This window comes from Hesperophylax consimilis, chromosome 20 (genome assembly GCF_061612785.1).
Source record: "Hesperophylax consimilis isolate HC1 chromosome 20, BYU_Hcon_1.0, whole genome shotgun sequence".
NCBI lineage: Eukaryota > Metazoa > Arthropoda > Insecta > Trichoptera > Limnephilidae > Hesperophylax > Hesperophylax consimilis.
Window position 1 is genome coordinate 25,312,566 of NC_142855.1, and position 19,645 is coordinate 25,332,210.

The 19,645-nt window shown below is 34.4% G+C and overlaps 1 protein-coding gene across 4 annotated transcripts in view; it reads right to left on the minus strand.

The window, feature by feature from the left end:
• LOC149414421 (CLIP domain-containing serine protease B4-like) overlaps positions 1 to 18,362 on the minus strand; it is a 69,732-nt gene extending 51,370 nt beyond the window's left edge. For 2 of the 4 annotated variants that reach the window (XM_089644365.1, XM_089644364.1), the window contains exons 1-13: positions 18,227 to 18,362; positions 11,878 to 11,981; positions 9,436 to 9,544; positions 9,253 to 9,356; positions 8,513 to 8,573; positions 7,935 to 8,038; positions 7,476 to 7,536; positions 7,118 to 7,221; positions 5,951 to 6,011; positions 5,601 to 5,704; positions 5,404 to 5,518; positions 4,653 to 4,801; positions 2,590 to 2,699 (exon numbers count right to left, since the gene is read on the minus strand). In XM_089644365.1, the coding sequence (XP_089500491.1) occupies positions 2,590 to 2,699; positions 4,653 to 4,801; positions 5,404 to 5,518; positions 5,601 to 5,704; positions 5,951 to 6,011; positions 7,118 to 7,221; positions 7,476 to 7,536; positions 7,935 to 8,038; positions 8,513 to 8,573; positions 9,253 to 9,356; positions 9,436 to 9,544; positions 11,878 to 11,981; positions 18,227 to 18,296 (1,256 nt within the window). In that variant the 5' untranslated portion in view covers positions 18,297 to 18,362. The remainder of the gene's footprint in view (positions 1 to 2,589; positions 2,700 to 4,652; positions 4,802 to 5,403; positions 5,519 to 5,600; positions 5,705 to 5,950; positions 6,012 to 7,117; positions 7,222 to 7,475; positions 7,537 to 7,934; positions 8,039 to 8,512; positions 8,574 to 9,252; positions 9,357 to 9,435; positions 9,545 to 11,877; positions 11,982 to 18,226) is intronic. The other 2 variants (XM_089644366.1, XM_089644367.1) reach the window with 2 other exon arrangements.
• Between the last annotated feature and the right edge of the window lie 1,283 nt (positions 18,363 to 19,645).

A 19,645-nucleotide genomic window follows, 5' to 3' on the forward strand; every position in this document is an offset into this window, starting at 1 on the left:
TCAGGGGAAAATAGTTAGTTTTGCCGATGACACTGTTCTTCTGTTTGAAGCTGACACTTGGCCAGCTGTCTACAAAAAAGCTGAAACGGACATAAGCATTGTAAAAAAATGGTTGGATACAAATACGCTCACACTGAATGCCGAGAAAACCAAGTACATCACATCAAGCATTAATATTACAGGTCAACCTCGTGACGATGCCTCTATTAGAATACACACATGTTTGAATTCTGAAGAATGTTGTCAGTGTCCCCACATTGAGCGCACTGCTCAGATAAAGTACCTCGGCCTCACCATTGATCCATACCTCAAATGGAATCTTCACATTCAAAGTATTGCAAACAAAATAAGAAAAACCATGCACTTCTTCAAAACGATACGAAACTTCCTCAACTTACAACACTTGAAAATGGTTTATTTTGCACTCTGTCAATCTATTATTGAGTATGGTATCATAGCGTGGGGAGGTGGAACTTCATCTGCACTAGACCCAATCATAAAGGCACAGAAAACTATTATAAAAATAATTCTTAGGCTTCCTCTAATTACTGACTCGAACTTGATCTTTAATATTATGAATGTGTTTGATGTTCGGCAGACATACGCAAAAACAATACTCACCCACCTTTACACAAATAAACATACATACTACGAAAAAAGTTCTAATACTCGCTGTACTCGAAGCAATAACAAAGACTTACTTCAAATTCCTGTAACGCACACTACTTTTGGACAACGAAATTTTAGATATCTTGCGACTAGACTTTATAACATTCTTCCTGATAAAATAAAAACATGTCATTCACAAAAATTTTTCAAAGATAGCGTAAAAATTTGGATTAAAAGTAGTGATAGGGCCTTTACCGGTGCACTCATCCGAATTCGCAGTCATTGATGCAACCTAATTATTGTATGTATTTTCGTATAATTGTAGGTATATTATTAGGACTAGAAACGAACTTGGTATATGATGTATTGATATTGATGCTACCTAACTATTGAGTGTTCATATTTTTATATAATTGTAGGTACGTTATAGTACTATAAATAAACTTGGTAGATAGCTGCCTCAACACAGGCTAAGCCTAGTGAGGCGGGCTATGATAAACCTTAACATATAACTACATTAACATTTCTATTATTTACATTTATTTTACCTACTGTTTATATCTTAATTTCCATTGATAAAATTATATACTCTTCTTCTAATTGTTACGCAGTTGACAGTACAGTTCATGATAGCTTTTTGTTTGACAAGCCCCCAAAGGGCACACAAACTCCAACGGCTCGGAGGGCTTTGAAGCAGAGAATGGACGGTTATCTCGAGAGTATTTCCTCCTGGGGTAAAAATAATCTCGTCGAATTTAATGTTTCAAAGACCCAATCCTGTCTTATTACGTCTAAAAGGGATCTAAATGATAATCTAATCTCCTTTGACGGAAGCAATCTTCCGAACAGGCCTTCCATTGATATGCTTGGTGTAACTATAAGTGACCAGCTCAGGTATGGGGGCTCCATCGAAGCCAGAGTAAAGCTGGCCTCTCAGAAGCTGGGCGTACTGTACAGGGCCCGCAGATACTTTAATAGTACACAACTGCTGACCCTGTACAAATCGCAAGTGCGCCCTACTGTCGAATTTGGCAGCCATCTCTGGTCCGGAGCCCCTAAATACCTGAAAAAAAACCCTAGACTCTGTGCAAAAACTGGCGGTCCGTTTGATAGATTCCCCAATCTTAACAAACGGACTGCAATCTTTAGAGCACAGGCGTCAGGCAGGTATGCTGTCCTTGTTCTATCGGTATTACAATGGAAGATGCTCTGAGGAACTAGCGTCATTGATCCCTTCGGCACCGGTGCTAGTCGGGATACACGCCAAACGCGCGCCCAACATTTGTACACGGTTGACATTTGTCACATGAGAACGGGTCGCTTCTACGATTCGTTCTTAAGTTCAACAGCTCGGCTGTGGAACGAACTGCCGGCCTCTGTGTTTCCTCCCTCCTACAACATGGGACTTTTCAAGACCCATGTTCACTCCTTCCTCTCCACAAAAAGACCCTCCACACAGCATCCCCAAAGATGACATAGGCCCTGAGGGAAATTATTTTCTTCAGGGCCTCCTGTGTGGAGTTAATATAAAAATATAAAAAAAGTCAAACACGACGATTTCATATAAAAAAGTAAGCTTTACTGAACCATAACATAAAAAGGCCACCATTCTGAACCCAAAACTGAACGTACAGACAGATGAATTGCAAAACGGTCGAGTTAAAACAGGACTTCGCAACGCAAAGTCAATTATGTGAGGTAAATTCACTAGTTCGCCACTTATACCACGAGTTGTCAGACACCGTGTATACCACGAGTTGTCAGTACCGTGTATACCACGAGTTGTCAGTACCGTGTATACCACGAGTTTTCAGACACCGTGTATACCACGAGTTTGTGAAATATCGTCTAAAATGTGCTTAAATCTTTCAGGTTAGATCGTCCAAATATCAAATCAATTTGTTTTTCTATTTTCATCGTTGCAATTTTCATTATAACAAGGAGGAGTTGAATTTAAAAATGAAGAAACAATAAACTCACCCAAGCGCTGCAATGGCGGTTGCAGTGCACACCACCCACCGGTCACTCAGTAAGGTCCCTGCATTCACCCGCCAGGAGATCTCTCCTCTTCGAACTGATCCAATACGTCCCTGGGAACACAACACATCTTCATATTAATCTCTAAGCAAGTGTTCTTTTAAATTGCTCGCATTTTCGTTTTTTCATTTGCTTTGTTCATTTTTACTGCCAACCATCTGGAACCAGTGACATTATGGCATCCCAACCAACCATCTGGAACCAGTGACACTATGGCATCCCAACCAACCATCTGGAACCAGTGACACTATGGCATCCCAAATTGCGGTGTGTTGTGAGGTTTAAGGTTGTGGGAAGGGGAACGAGATGCGGGAGAAAAAAGTACCTGCCTATCCAGATATAATCACGTATGACCGTGTTAAAAATGAGGAGATCGTCACCAAACGCGGCTAAAGCCATTTCAAGCAGCGTTTCAATTATGAATGTTGGTCTTACACCAGGGCGATACTGAGAGTATCTTTCACTCTGTAATGTGCCGCAAATAAACTATATCTTTATATTTTAAACTATTTTAAATGAATACATTGTGAAATAACACAACATGACCTAATTTTTAGCACACATCGGGATTTGAACCCGCGACCTCCAGATTGCTAGTCGGGTGCCCTCGATTGGCCGGAGCTGGTAGGGCTATATCACTTAAAGTGAAACATCTCAGTATTGCCCCGGTGAAAGGCCTTCAGAATGGAAACTTTGCTTGAAATGGCTTTAGCCATGTTTAGTGGCCACCTGTTCCCCACTCCACTACCTTCAGCCTCGTAATAACATCTGCCCCGATGATGGAAACTATATTGCTGTCTGAAATTTTGGATAGAGTTGGAGGTAGCGCAACATGGCATAGTACGCCAAAAAAGATCACCGTTATTAAAAGATGTAATTTACATGTTAGTATGTGTGTATAATATTAATTGAAAAAATAAATAAAATTGATTACAAATATTTTTAATACACACTACAAAAATACGCAATCATTTTTAATTTTATCCCATGACCACTGAATCCAGAGCCAAGGATTTTACCCGCCCGCCGATGTTTTCAGAGAAAAGTCAGATCTATAGCCTATATTTAAACTGTGTTCATTGAACTATTAGTTCCTTTCTATTCATGGGCTTTCAATTTTGTTTGACAAATTTAGTTTTTCTCCAAAAAATAATTAGTTAGTAAATAATTACATTTCAAAAGTAATCTTTGATAAGATTTTTGATCACCAAAATAAATAAATGTTTTGCAATGAATAAGCAAATAGTATGGAAGTATGCGTCGATTTGAATGTTGCTTATTTCAAGAACGACGGTCTCTCGTGTCTAAGATGAATGAAGTTTGTATATACTGGCCACGCACTAGGGAGCCGACAAATGTATTAAAGCAACGTCCTAGGGCTCTATGAAAGCCAAATATAGTCGGCTGCGGAAGTCAGTCGAAACATTGCGATTGCGCAACCAGCCTCAAATGTGACTAGGGTACATGTGTGTGGATGCCTCAGTCCTCAGTCCTCACGCACTTGTCGTGGCAGCCAGTAGAACTGGTGATATTGGCTGCTACAAGCTACAACTGGCTGCTGCTTTATAGGGCGGCTGCCTGGTGCGCAGCCAGCCCAACTCTAAGGTCATGGTATTTCAAAGAGAGAGTACAATATAGACAATGTAATATAGTTGTGAGTGATGAATACTCGGGGCAGGTGGATGAGTTTGTTTATTTGGGAAGTGTGTTTAGAAAAGATGGAAAGAATTACGACTCTTTAAAATAAAGCAAAATTCAGATTTTTTCTTAAAAATTGTATTTTTTATTCAAGAACAATTTAGTTAAGTTAAGTAGCATTTTGAAAAGACGCAGAATTTTTTCATGCCTACAGGACGTTAAAAGCAAGGAGTGTATGCGAGACAGAGTATTGTAACGGTGTATTCTCTCTGCCTACTCCTGCCATGAAACGCAGTGATGGCTAGTTAGTTATTTCAAGTAATTAATTAATATATAATAAATAAAGCTAACTAATGTCTGAAACTTACATAGTACGGGGCCTCGGCGGCAGTCCTCATGGGAGTCTTGTGATATACTATGTTGGAGTCTGGTGTGTGCAGAGGACACAGGTTTCCCCGAGTCCAACCAAACCTTGTTTTTTGACACGGGAAAATTTTTTCTGGCAACTCTGTGCAATCTGTAGAGGAAAGGAAAAAATTTGCAGATGTGTATATTAATATAGTGCCTCTTGTGTCATTACTTCAGTCAAGTAAATTAAAAACGCATTATTTAAAAAAAAATTAAGAATGTTATGTTTTACACTTGCGCTAAAGGAAAATCATTCAATTATTTTTGCTGATGTGTGGTTTAGTACGAGGTCTCAAAATAATAAATTGACGTGCCCTACTTAGTTGAGAGTAACTCTATTATTTAGTCTGAAAATCTATTAATTTAAAGAACCACTTAGCAGACATTACAAGGAAACATATCATAGGTACACAACATGAAGTACATATCTTATTCCTGTATATTGTTTCATCTCAGTAAATCATGTAGGTGTTTGTTTCTATAATATAAAATAAAATAAAAAGAAAACTTTGAAAAACCAAAAAATCTTACAGTTTTGTCGTAAATCATCCTATTGCATAGTTTGAAATTTGAGAAAATACAATACTAATTGTTAAATTTCAAACTATGTATTAGGTGTATTTACGACAAAACTGTAAAAGAAACTGAAACAGATTTTCAGATATGCAACAAAGTTTTAGAATATTTGTGGTCAGGTTTAACAAATCTCACATTCTGCGGCCTTGGAGCCAATCGGCAGCTGAGTGACAAGTCCCTTCGGCAGCGGCGGACAGGCAGCCTCCGCGCAGCACACCAACTCCGACTCGTTATCAGTCAAGTCACATTTCTGTGGCAAAGGAAGGTCATGTTAGGGGTGCATAGTCAAATATGTTGTTATTGTCAGAGACACATAAAGGGAGGAACAGTACCTGTGGAAAAATGCCTTTACTGGCGGCCTCCTTCGCTGTCTGGCAGTTGGCGAATGGTCTGCACACTCCCGCAGTCCCCGTGTGCTTCATAGTGCAGTTCATCCCTTCAATCAAACAGATACACCAGGGTTAAACAATACAACACAACATGACGATGAATATTCTACCCGCAATCCAGATTACGATTAATGTTTTCTGGTCTACGGGTAGATGTGTTATCAAAAATTCAGAAGACTGGCTACTTTTTGCAATGATGGTATTGTGGTGATGAGTTAGCCTAGGAAATCAACGAGCCATCGCATCGCCTACTGGATTTGTAATGAATGATGATTAAGTTCTGGGTACTATACCTTCAACCACTGTCACCAGAGGGCAGCAGACAATCTGAATGGTGTCCACTAATGCGCTAATCTGAAAAAAAATTTCAACGTTCATTGTGATTTTAATTAATGAAATAAATTTGAATTAACAAAAAAAAATTGAATCAATAAAATAATAAAACATTTGTTTTTTATTTTCTAATCATGATTATAATGTAACCATAAATATACATACAGTCTAAAAAATTCTTAATTTTAACATAAATTTTCACTAAATGTTAAACTATTTCACAAAATGATGCTTGCCCCCTATTATATTAATAAAGTTATATGTTTTTACAAATGTACACTCCTCTTCTATCCACAAGCAAATGTTTTTAATGGAAGAGCAGTATTAATCGAATGATTCAAAATAACTCATTGCAAAACCTAATTATTATGTTTTGTTTGTTTTGTTGGATTGAATCACTCCGGATTTCGAACTGTGTGTTTTTATTTACTACAGAAGTGATTCCGTATTGCAAGCGCTAATCCTTTTATTGCCGGTATTTCAATAGTTATAATATTTATTTAAATAAATGTGGTTTTCAACTTTAATTTTGGTAAGATCACAGTGGAGCTGAAAAACCAAGATAAAATCCTGCCTTTTCTAAACGAAGAGGTGATGGATTTGCCATGGGAACAATGTGATTGGAAAAGCAACCCAATCTAATGGATATATACACACTGAATCCTATCAACATCTACAGCAGAAAAGAGGACGAATCAATACATTGGTGACCCGAGCGAAAAGAATACAAGTAGATCCAAAAATGGGATTGGAGTTTTTAAAGCTCACCGACGCTTTAGATCAAAATATTTTCGTTTTAAGTTTTTTTTTTATCAATAGAAGTAAAATTGCCGTGAATTTAAAAACTTATTATTTTCAGAGACGCATAAAGGGAAGAACAAAAATTTCATCAATTTAGAGCACTTGGTATTGGTATTAATAATATTTGAATAAGGGAGGTTTTGGAGTTCTTTCCGGTACCTAAATCAAATTACAGACACTTCTAGCATTAACCCCCAGGATGTTATTTTAGTGATATTGAATATCTATCTACGTGAGGGGCGATCTCTTGGGTTTTTTTATTCTTAATTTCTGTTCATATTTTAACCCACTTATTTTATTTTAGGTTTAGTTGTTTACTTTTTTACCTGTGGTAAAATGCCTTTACTGGCGGCATCTTTCGCTGTCTGGCAGTTGGCGAATGGTCCGTATACTCCCGCTATCTCCGTGTCCACAACCGTGCAATTATCACCTGCAAACAAAAAGACACACCGAGGTTAATCAACACAACACAGCATGACGATGAAGATTCTACTCACAATCCAGAAGTAATGTACGATCAACGGTATGAAGTTGTAAACAATCAGAGACATTCGCATTCCACCTCAACAACGCTGTCTTTTGCAACGACGGTATTGTGGTGATGAGGGAGCCTAAGAAATCAACGAACCTTCGGATCACTTATTGGATTTCTAATGAATGATGATAAAGTTCTGGGTACTATACCTTCAACCACTGTTACCAGAGGGCAGCAGACAATCTGAACGGTGTCCTGTAGAGCGGCAATCTGAAAAATTAACTAAGCGTCAGCCTTCATTGTGAAACAATTCAATTACTGGAACAATGTTTTTGAGATTTAATGAAAGTAAAAGAGAAAAAGACACAGAAACTAAATCTCCATTAACGGGACCAACTTGCCGTGGTCATAGTACTCATAGACTGATAGTCAAGGTGGGAGAGCAATCTTGTTGTTGGATCTAATCACTTCAGATTGTGTCTTTTAGCGTTTAAAAGTGAAATACGATGAATCAATACGTTGGTGACCTATGCAACAAGAATATGAGAAGAACCGAAAATGAAATCGAAATATTTTCATTGCTAGTTTATTTTTAGTTAATGGAAGAAAAATTTCCATGAGTGTAAAAACTTGCTATTTACAGAGACGCATAAAGGGAGGAACAGTACCTGTGGTAAAATTCCTTTACAGGCAGCCTCCTTCACTGCCAGGCAATTGGCGAATGGCCTGTATACTCCCGCTACCGCCGTGTCCACCACCGTGCAGTTATCACCTGCAAACAAACAGACACACCAGGGTAACACAACACAACATGAAGATGACAATTCTAGCCACCATCAAGCTACCCTAGCATGGTCGACCGTTCAAATTTTATCAAAAATATCAGTAACTTGCCATCGTTCCCGAGCACGAATGCAGATCTCTAATATACAAACAACATTAAAAAAGAACATTTGTGAACTGTCTTTTGTAGACGATCTGCAGTCATGCTCGGGAACAATGATAAGTTATGGACATTATCGATAAAAGCTATATCGATTGACTGTGCTAAATACCGAGAAATGGTGTGTCTACGGTACGGGGTATCATCAAGAATTCCTAGTGATAAAGTTGCAACAACTCAGAGCCGTTCTTATTCAGCCTCAACGACTGGCTGCCTTTTTGCAATGATGGTAATGTGGTGATGAGTGAGCCTAGAAAATCAACGAACCATCGAATCGCCTAATAGATTAGGTGGGTACTATACCTTCAACTGCTGTCACCAGAGGGCAGCAGACAATCTGAGCGTTGCCCTCTACGTCGCATGTCTGTAAATAAAAAAAGTTTTGTTAATATTTTAAATTACCCTTTTAAAATTAATCATGTTTGTGATTTTGTTAATTAGATGTGAGGGAGAAAAGGGCACAGAAAATAAAAGATTAGCTCACGTACTAGAATCGAACTCGGGACCTGTCCTCGCTCCGAGAGGAATGCATCAAGAAACAGCTGCTTGGCCATTTTTTTTAACCTTTAAATTTGGATTTGAGGTCAAAACAGCATTTAAGATTTGGTTTGCTGCAGTTACAAATAATGTTATGAATTATAAGTCTCCATTCGCATTAATTGTTGAATTAACTTCTATATTCCTGATGGATATCTTTTCTTTAGAGACAGTTTTATCTCCCGTCCTTTGGGACTAACTCGCCGAATCGCTTCGAATTTCTTCATCAATAGCGTTAGAACGCTAAGAATTGTTGCATTGGGTATATTTTATCATATCATTGTTTATTGAAGGTACAATGTTTAAATGGAATTGTTTTTGTTGTTGTCTCCGGACACTCCTTGTTTTTATGAAAGTGTTTTTGAAAAAACGGCCAGAAAGAGAATTGTTTTCAAACAGTTTGTTCATTGCTAGTTTTATTTTTTATTATAGTAGGAAATCAAATTGCCGTAAGTTTAAAAACTTAAAAAAGTAATTGTCAGATTCACTTTAAGGGGGAACAGTACCTGTGGAAAAATTCCTTTACTGGCGGCCTCCTTCGCTGTCTGGCAGTTGGCGAATGGTCTACACACTCCCGCCTTTCCCGTGTCCACCACTGTGCAGTTATCACCTACAAACAAACAGACACACAGGGTTACACAACACAACAGGTGAAGGTGAATAAAGTGTATGAAATGAAAGTGAGGTACCTTCTGCAGGGCTAGTTGTGTTTGTCTGGCATCTGGCTTCTAGTCCCGTCTCTTGCCCCGGTACCCAGGGACAGCACACTATCAACTTGTTCTCCGGGGAGGTGCACATCTGAAAACAAATCACATTGTACTTTAGTAGTTGTATTTGCTTGGCATCTGGCTTCCAGTCTTGTCTCTTGTATTTCCCTTACTGTCAAGGTGAGAAATCTCTATTAGATATATCTGTTCTTCTAAACTACGCAACGGATTTTGATTTGGTTTTCACTATCATTTAGAGAATTTCGTCCGGAAGGTTTATACGTATAATAAATGCAAATATAGAAACTAGAGAAAAGTCTCCGAGCAACCCAATGTCAGCAAGTATTATCTAAACGGTGTTAGAAAGAGAAAACACCAAGCTTTATATTCAAATATAGAAGTTAGCCACAGAAGAATTAAAATGTGCACCTTTTTTATATAATATACACAAAAATGAGAGTAAGCAGCCATTTATGGAGGATATTTGGACATTTCCCGTCTCCAGAAGGCCATCAGAGGGGATTCCATCCAGGCAACCATTGCAGTGATGATTTTGTTACTTGATTGGAGTAGTCTGCACCATAAGCTTCCCATGTGATGGCGGAGAAGCGCTCTGAAAGAGTGTACTCGTCCCTCCAGGAACATTTCCGTGGCGCTGCAGTATCTCGGTAGGCGGAATAGTTGGCGATAAGCATTATTGTAAGCAACTTTTAGCTTATGCCATTGGGATGAAGTGTAATCCACCCACAGTTCTGACGTGTACAGCGAAGTGCAAAACGCGTTGAAAAGTACCTTTTTCAAGTTTGTACTGCAAAAATGAAAACGCCTTGACCGCATACCTGCTCTAACGGATTAACGGATATTAAAATTCATCAACTTTTTATATGAAATTACAAAAAAGTGAGGTGACAGTAACGTTTGTAAATTTATTTTTATTTTTTCTAATAAAATGCGTGTTTTTATAATTTATTTCGTGAACAGCAATTTTAGTTAGAAAAAACGTAAGGTGAGCCATTTTCAAAACTTATTTTATGTTTGCATTAACAAATTTTATATTTCATAAATAAAATAATTTAATAACATACAAAAAATAGAAAATGTATTTCATCACTTTTCAAAAACAGTTTGGAAATACTATTTGGATTTTATTGAAATTACTCTGACCTTCTGACAAATAAGCCAGAGGCCTTAGGAGTTTTAATAAATCAAAATCAAAATTTCCTAATCATAACATTTTTAAGTAGTTACTTAGATAGCTACCTACTTAATTATAAATCATTATATTTTATGCAACATTTTTTTTCAAATTTAAAATAAGAATTATATTGCAATGGCTCCTTACTGATAAAAGTGTTTATAATTTAACGCAACTAATAAACAACCGTTTACCATACATAAATTGGTGTTTATTGATTGTGTAAAATTTAAAACACATTTATTAGTAAGGGGTCTAAAGTCCCAGTTGGCATATAGGTGATAGTATTACATTGGAGTTAGGAGCTGAGACTTGGTATAAGCTTCTAATTGTTTGTTCATTACAAAGTTAGGGTCCACTTTAAAGTTAGGCGGGATATTTGTAATGATTTGTCCTTTATTACAGGTATGGAGAACTTTCACCTCTGTCTTTGTCAAACGAGTGTTTGTTGTCTAGTAGGTGTGACGCAACATTGGACAGTTCACCTTTATCATCACACAATAATTGGTGACGTATTCTCGTAAGCAGCTTTTGGACGCTCTACCAGTTTGCCCGATGTAATGTGATGAACAATTAGAACGGTTAACTTGATAAAAGCCAAGTTTTTTCTCTTTTGTCTTATTTTTAGTAAAGATTTTACTCAAATAATTACAATAATTGATTGCTTTTATACATTTATCATTATTGGTTAGTCCAATTTAAGGAATTTTATTCCAGAGTTTTGTGAGGTTTTTCTTTCATTTTTATTCATCACTCCTTGTGAGATTATTGCTAATATGTAAGTTTAAAAAAATATTTATCTTTAATAACTGTCAATAGTTTTGCTACTATATTCATTGTTCTGTGTTGTGGTTTTTAGAACATTTATTTCATTATTATTTTTTTAATGATAAACTAATTTTTATAAGACAAGATTTTATGCATAGCATAAAGGATAACAAATAATTTTGAGCAATCATTAGTCGCCTGAAATATCAATACAAATTGAAAATATCTCCCGAGTAAAAATAAATGCCGCCAACGGGAATTGAACCCGTACCTTTACTAATGTTTATAAGACAAGGTTTTATGCATAGCATTAATTTTGATCTTGTACTGTTGTGTTTTTGATTGTAAAATAACTACATAAGAATACCAAACCTATAATAATAACTTTGATAGATAATTTTATTTACGGATTAAGTTGACAAGCATAGAGGGACTATACAAGACTATCCATGTGACCTCACCTGTGCTGCTTTTCCTTGAATGGCCGCTTCCAGGACCACGGGGCACTTGAAGAAATGTGTGCAGACGCCAGGCTGAACGGTTTCAGCCACGACACACAGGTCTCCTGCAACATTATATCAGAACCAAGTGAGAACAAGTGACAGAAAAGAGAAGAACCCGCGACCTCTGGATTCCTAGTTGAGGACATTACCAATCATTAATAATTAGTTCACGATTACAGGTGGTTTTTTATTTGGCCATCTCATTGCGAATAATTCGTTCTTTTACATTAACTCCACACAGGATTATTTCACAAAATAATTTCCCTGGGGGAATATATCATCTTTGAATGAATGAACCTGGGTCTTGAAGAAAACTTTGTTGTAGGAAATCATTCACAGCTAAGCGGTTAACCTCAGCAACGAGTCGTAAAAACTACCTGTTTTCATATGACAAATGTTGGAAGCGCGGTTGGGACGCTAGTTATTCGGAGCATCTTCCATTGAAATACCGGTAGAACAAGGATAGCATTCTCACCTATCGCTTGTGCTCTAAAGATTGCAATCCGCTTATTAAGATAGGAGAATCTGTCAAACGAAACCGCACTTTTTGCGCAAAGACAAGGTTTATTTTAGCATTTTGGGGCTCCAGACCAGAGGTGGATTCCATTTTTCTTTTCCTCAAGTTCCTAAGAATATTAAATGAAGGGCGCAAATAATGCTGATTTATATTTAAAAAAAATTATTACTAGCTGTACCCCGCCACGCGTTGCTGTGGCTCAGCCTGTCTGTGCAGATAGAGAAACCTGTCACAGGAGACATCTTTATAATATAGACATATAAATATATTAAAAGATATATTACATATACATTCCGTCCACGGTAAAATAACATATTATAAACTATCTGTCTATCTTTGTAGGAAATATAGTGTCAAACCAAACTTGTCTTATAGGCATTATATGAATTAGTTAGGCATTAATCTAAATAGTACAGAACTAGCGCACACCCGTGAACAATCATAGGATAGTCTGAATTCTTGACAAATCAGTTCCAATTTTGAAAATACGTTAATAATAATATGTAATGTACAAACTAACAAAAAGCGTATTTTCATAAAATAATTAAAATACACTTTTGGCAAGTTATGCTTTTAAATATTAAAACAAATTATTTGTTTGCGCCCGTACATACGCAATATGAATAAATTGTTTTGAAGAATTGGGTTTTGAGTGAATTTAAATACAATAATTAAATCAACGCCATCTATGGATACGTATATTATAACGTACGTTGCATTTCACCTTAATACAAGATTTTCGGAAACCGTCAATTTCAAGGGTTCAACTCATAGACTAAAAAATGGTTCAACTATTAAGATTAAAAAATACAGAATAAAACAAATGTTTTTTTTACTGTAATAACATTATTTAGTGTGACGGGTATAATGATATTCATGGATGTACACGGTGTCCGGAAACTCGTAGAACAACCGGTAAATCTACATAGCATGTGGAGTCACTACATGTTATTGTGGAATATCTTTTTTTATTTGAGCTGTTATCTGCGAGTCTTCATTTTTCATTACGTGTCTTTGATTTGAGTTTGTCTGGCAGGTACATTCATATAAATTAATTCCAATAATTCAGGGCTGTCAATTAGCGATTTGATAATTTTGAATAAAAATAATGTATCAGTTAAAAATCTTCTATCTGATAGTTTGAGAAGTTTGGTTTCGGTACGTAAGTTATTATAATTTATAAATTCGATGGACATATTCATTTTAAAATTGATGTACTCAAGGAATTTATTTTGTACCTTTTCTAAGGCTTGAGAATGAACTTTGTAGAACGGTGACCATACTGTTGAATTATATTCTAATTTACTTCGTACTAATGAGCAATATAGATGTTTTAAAGTTAACACATTTTTAAACTTTGCCCCAATTCTCAAAATAAAAGCGAGCATTATCTTTGCATGGTTTGTAGTTTCATTGATGTGTAAGTTAAACAGACTAATGCTACAACTTAAAGATACTTTTGCTGATAATAGAGTAAATATTTAACATGTATATCACTTTTTGACCTGCTCTGGGAATAATTCTTTTATGAAAAATTTCCACCAATTTTCCAAATTAAAATTTTTCGATATGCCAATTTTCCCGAAAGAATTTTTCGCACAAAAAATAAAAAATTTCAACTTGTAAAATTTCCAAACGTCACATAATATCAAAAAATAAACATTTTTATAAAGATTTCCCCACAAAATTTTTTATTATACAATTTTCCAGGATTTTTTTCCGTAAGAATAACAAATATTTCACAACATGGAAAATTGAAATTGAAAAAAGATAAAAACATTTTTAAAAAATTACCGAAAAATTTTCCGATTTTCTTGGAAACATAAATGATTTTGTAAATTTTTTTTTCAAACATCAAAAAGTGACTTATCACATAGGTACCAAATAAAAACCATTTGTGAATGCCTACGTAATATATGTACGTGTTATTTGGTTCATTTTAAATCCACTGGACGGATAAATACTAACATATAAGTTTTGGAGTTTCAATTAACTAAGAAATTTACTACCAAAAGACTTGAGAAATCAAAGAATTACGCCGAAATTGTTTATTTTGAAATAAAATCCATAACCATAATTTGCCAGACTTGTCAACTCAAGTCAGGGCATTGAAGTTTTTGGTATAAATCTTAGGACGGGTTGTTTCATGGGATTTAAACGATTCATCAAATTTTAAAGTCGTTTTTCAAGTTCTTTGAATGTTCTATTATTATTTCGGTTTTGTGTAGCAATAATGATATAATAACAGAACTTGAAAATAAACATTGAAATTTGATGACTTGTTCAAATGACTTGCAGCAAAGTCACCGGGAAAATAAACATGACAGGAAAATAGTCATATATGATGTTGGGTTCGCAAGTTAGTTTTTTCAGAACAATTATTATTTTTAATTTTGGAAAACGTTACGTTTAGTTTTCTTTTTGATTTTGTTATTCGAAGTTTGGAAATTTTTCATCTTGGAATACTTTTTTTTCTGTTGGGAAATTTTTGATTCTGGATCCTTTATTTTGCTGAAAAAATTTCCTCGGGAAAAATTTGTCAGAAAAAAGGTGGGGAAATTAAAAAAAAAAAGAATTATTATAGTTTTTGTATGAAGTTTGAAAAAAAAATAAATTAAAAGATCAATTATTTTTAAGAAAATCTGAAAATTTAATTTCGGGAAATTCTTTTAAATATATTTATCTTTTGATATTATGTTTAAAAATTTTCCATGATGGGAAATTGTTATTTTTGGGAAAAAAAAATCCCGAAAAATTGTATAATCGAAAATCTTTTTTTTTTGATATTATGTGAAGCTTGGAAATTTTTTATTTTTTGTGAAAAAAATTATTTTGGAAAAATTGGTATATCGAAAAATTTTGAATTGGAAAATTGGTCGAATGTTTTTCATAAAAGAATCATTCCCCCGAGCAGGTCAAAAAGTGATTTTCATGTTAAATATTAACTGTATTATTAGAACAAGTAGCTTAAATTTGTGGCATTACTAAATAACTAACTGAGTTCGAATTTTCCAAAATAATCAGTATTTTGTGGTTCGAAAATCACTGATTACAAAAAAGACTCCAGCAGACCACAAAATATATATTATTTCGGAAAAAATTGAAGGTTTTCAAATGAAAACTTAAACTTGGTTAGTTATTTAGTAAGTCACTTAGGACGGGTTGTTTCGGAGAATCTGAACAATTCATCAAATTTCAACGTTCATTTTCAAGTTCTGTGAAAGATTTTTTCAAGTTCTGGTTTTATTTCAGTTTTGTCAAGCAACTAGCCTACAATGATATAAAAAAACAGAACTTGAATAAGTCTTTCACAGAACCCGAAAATGAACGTTGAAATTTGATGAATTGTTCAGATTCTCCGAAACAACCCGTCCTTAATCTAATAATACAAAAAATATTTAACATTAAAAAACGCGCTAATACATTCGGTAGAATGACCAAAAAATAATTTATCTTTTTATAATATAATATTTGGCTAATTTACATAGCGTCATTTTCGTGAAAAATTACCTCAAGGGTGCTGTACTAATTTATTTATTGAATAATTAGTGTTTTGTTAATAGATTATTTTCACACGGATATGAGGTTCTCTTGGTAATACATTTGTATGTATTAGTATTAAGAAAAGATGACGGTCATTTAATATGTCAATTTGTGACAGAAAAAGGAGACCTGGATATTCATATTAGAGGTAATCTTATTTGGTTGGTCAGAGGGAGAAAACATATATCGGGAAAGCAGAATCTTGCTGGCAACAGTTTGTAACATTTAGGATTTAGCAGATATCAATGCATGGATTTTGTATAGAGACCAGTGGCGCACCACAAAAATATACATTTATAGAAGAGTTTCCAAGAAGACAAAGAGAAGCATTATGTAATGGTATGTAATTACTTCAACTGGTGACTCTACTGGTACTGCCTCAAGCACTCTACATTATAAGAGTTAATGAGTAAATCGTGACAAACCTTCCAATATTAAGGACTGCACCTCGCGGCAGGAACAGTACAGAAACGGACTACGCCTCGCGAGGATCACAGAAGTGTGTTAAATATTTAAGTGTATCACAAGTCATTAGATTGCACCTCACGAAGGAAAAACAATAGGAAACGGACAGCTTCTTGATAGGATTAAAATAATTCATTGGTGCTAATATTTTTCACCGGTCGTTTTAGATGAAAAAATTGAGATGGTTATACAAAATCAAATTATTTATGAAAAACTTTGCGCAAAGTGGTACAGTAGAACCCTGTGAATTCGAACCTCGATAATTCTAATATATTTTTTTTTTTTTTTTTAAAAAGAAAGACAAAAATTCCCGGGTTACGAATAACCTGACAATATTTGAAAATCTCCTACTACCACCACAGTAAGCTGAAAATGTTGCTTGTGTTGTGATGGAGGACTTAGCTAGTCGAGGAATTGAACACACTACGCCTGGGTGGGACCCAAGCGCGATGTCAACTCGGCCACCGATCGGTCTAAAAAACGCGTAATTCGAAATTTTCGCCAAAAAAATTGAGATTTTCGGCGTATTTTTTTTTTTCATAAAATTTCGAATTTCGTGGGAATTCGTTAATTAGAAATTTTATTTTTGATGTCGCGTGGATTTCGAATAAACGAGGTTCTACTGTATAACTATTTATGTTTTTTTGTATTTTATGCGGAAATTTCATTGGTTCATGCAACCATGTATTATGTCTTTATTTTGATAAAATATGTGTTCGTTTTTTCCCTAATAAACTAAAATCAAAATGTCGACATTTTTCGAGAAAACTGAAAAACGATGATTACAATAATATGTTATCAGTTGGGACTATTGTGCGGTATTCAAAAAATAACGAAATATTTAGGTCACTAATTAAGTAACCAATTTTTTTGAAATTGGTTTTCACTCATACCTACAGAGAATTTAAAAATTTTAAACAATAATTATGCATCGCATATTTCTGTAAACTTGGCCGCAACATCCTGTGTGCGTGATTGTAGGAAAATGAACACAAAGATTTACATTTTTCAATTGACTGTTGAATTAGGAAGTGACCATTGCAGACAACTCCACTAAATAACAAAGTTCCAGTCACCTATCATCCAATACTTCTTACATAATATTATAAATCCTACCAGATTGGATTTACGTAACAATATTTGTGAAGTAAAAAAGTAAATTGAGTTAAAAACATACACGAAAAAACTTTTTTTAATTTAAAACGTATTGATTAAAAAAAATACTACAGACTTTTTATTTAACAAACAGCATTAAATTTGTCGAAATGACAGATTTTAGTAAGAAAAATTAGCATTCAATAAATGTCGGTAATTGTTATCGGCTATTGTTCAGTGTTGTAAGTATTTGTGTCGAATTGATTTTTTTGTAAAAAATGTATTAATAAACGTCTTTTTAAAAACTATTGACTTGAAATACAATTAATCAGTCTAATTTATTAAACTGCATTTGAATGTTGATACTAGGTACCCATAAATAGAAAACACATTATATTCTATTTATTGTTATCAAGTTTAATTTTCAGAACTCTATTTTAATTTGAAGTTTTTCTTTAATCTACTCAATAAACAATAGTTTTATTTAATTCATTTAAAAAAATGCTTATTTATAAATGTTCTGTGTAATTATTAATCAGCGTGACAGATGTTTCGCCTTTCAAAGGTATTATCAATCAGTTTGAATATATAAAAGAAAAGCTAGAAAAAAACAATTATTCAGAATTCATATTGAAAATTTAAAGTGGGTATGTTTATAAAGTATGAAAATATTATTATAATTCTTACCTTGCCGCTGTCCCGAAACTAAAGATGTAATTACTAACACAGTGAACGCGATTTCTGATAAGAAACTCATTTTGAAAAATACTTTGAAGTGAAGTTATTTTTAAAACCGTACTCTATAATGTACCGCACTCTACGATGTTACATCTACAATGAATGGAAACAGCCAAGCAGTCATATTTATAAAGTTTTTTATCTGTACACTGGAGTATGAAAGAGACAACGAATTATTCTTATCGTAACGCCAGTCATTTTTTCGCAAACAGAAAGCAACTTGAAATTATTTAAGGAATTAATTTCCCTGTCTTCTTTAGGTATGCTGTCTAGAGGGACTTTTTAACGATAAAAAAATGTTGTATATGTTGTATAATGTGGTATATGCGAGATCTGTCAACGATGATCGTTCTTGTTGGAAAATATAAACGGAAGGAAAAGTAATGAATTCAAAACAGAATTTTTAAAACAAGAACGCGACAATATAATAAATTGATTCCACATATATTTTATAACAGCATAACGGAATTAATAATATTAGTATTCGAATACGGACGGAAGGCAACAACGTTACAAATGTGAAACTTAATGAAGCCGAATAAAGCTTATTAAAGCAAATGAAATATTTCACCAAAACAAAAGAATGCCATTTGGAAAACCTTTACAGTTTTGAGGACTCTATTCCAGTTTGAGGACATAATCTATTGCATGGGTGTAAATAATCAAATCATTTATACACAGTGGAAAGTTTAAAAAAACACATGGAAAATGTCAATGGTGTTCAATAATATTTGATTAATAAATAATGACTTGAAGAGAAATCAGGTTTTACGGAATACGACATTTGTAAAGACGTTATCGGAACCAATGGGAAGAAATGTATATAAATAAGACTTGTAAAAAAGAGCATTATGGCTAAAACAGAATGTAAAGGAAAATAGGGACATATGCAATAAAGCACCTATTACAGGTATACATTTGAAAGTGGCGTCCATACACAACCAAATAGATAATATTTATATTCTAGAGGCGGGCTTCTGTTAGGTGGGAATTTGTTTCAACCACCCGACTGTGTTAAGCTTTACTGTAAAATAATAGATAGTTAATTATTATTGAAAAATTGTCATGCCACTAACTTAATTGCCACAAGAAATAAATAGAAACTTATTATAATATATTTATCTAATTATCTAATCTCAAGCCGGAATGGCAAATCTTTTAAGATGTCAAACTTTAAAGAATTGCTGTCATTCATGTTAGAAAACAAAGGTTCTGCTTACTTTACACTTTATGGATCTGGTGTTTTTTAGCCATTAGCACTAATGGAAAATAATACATTTTAGTTAGGTAAATTATCAGTCGGTATCCAAAGGCACACAAACTAACCCAAATAATATACACTGAAAGTGTTAATACGATTTTATAATT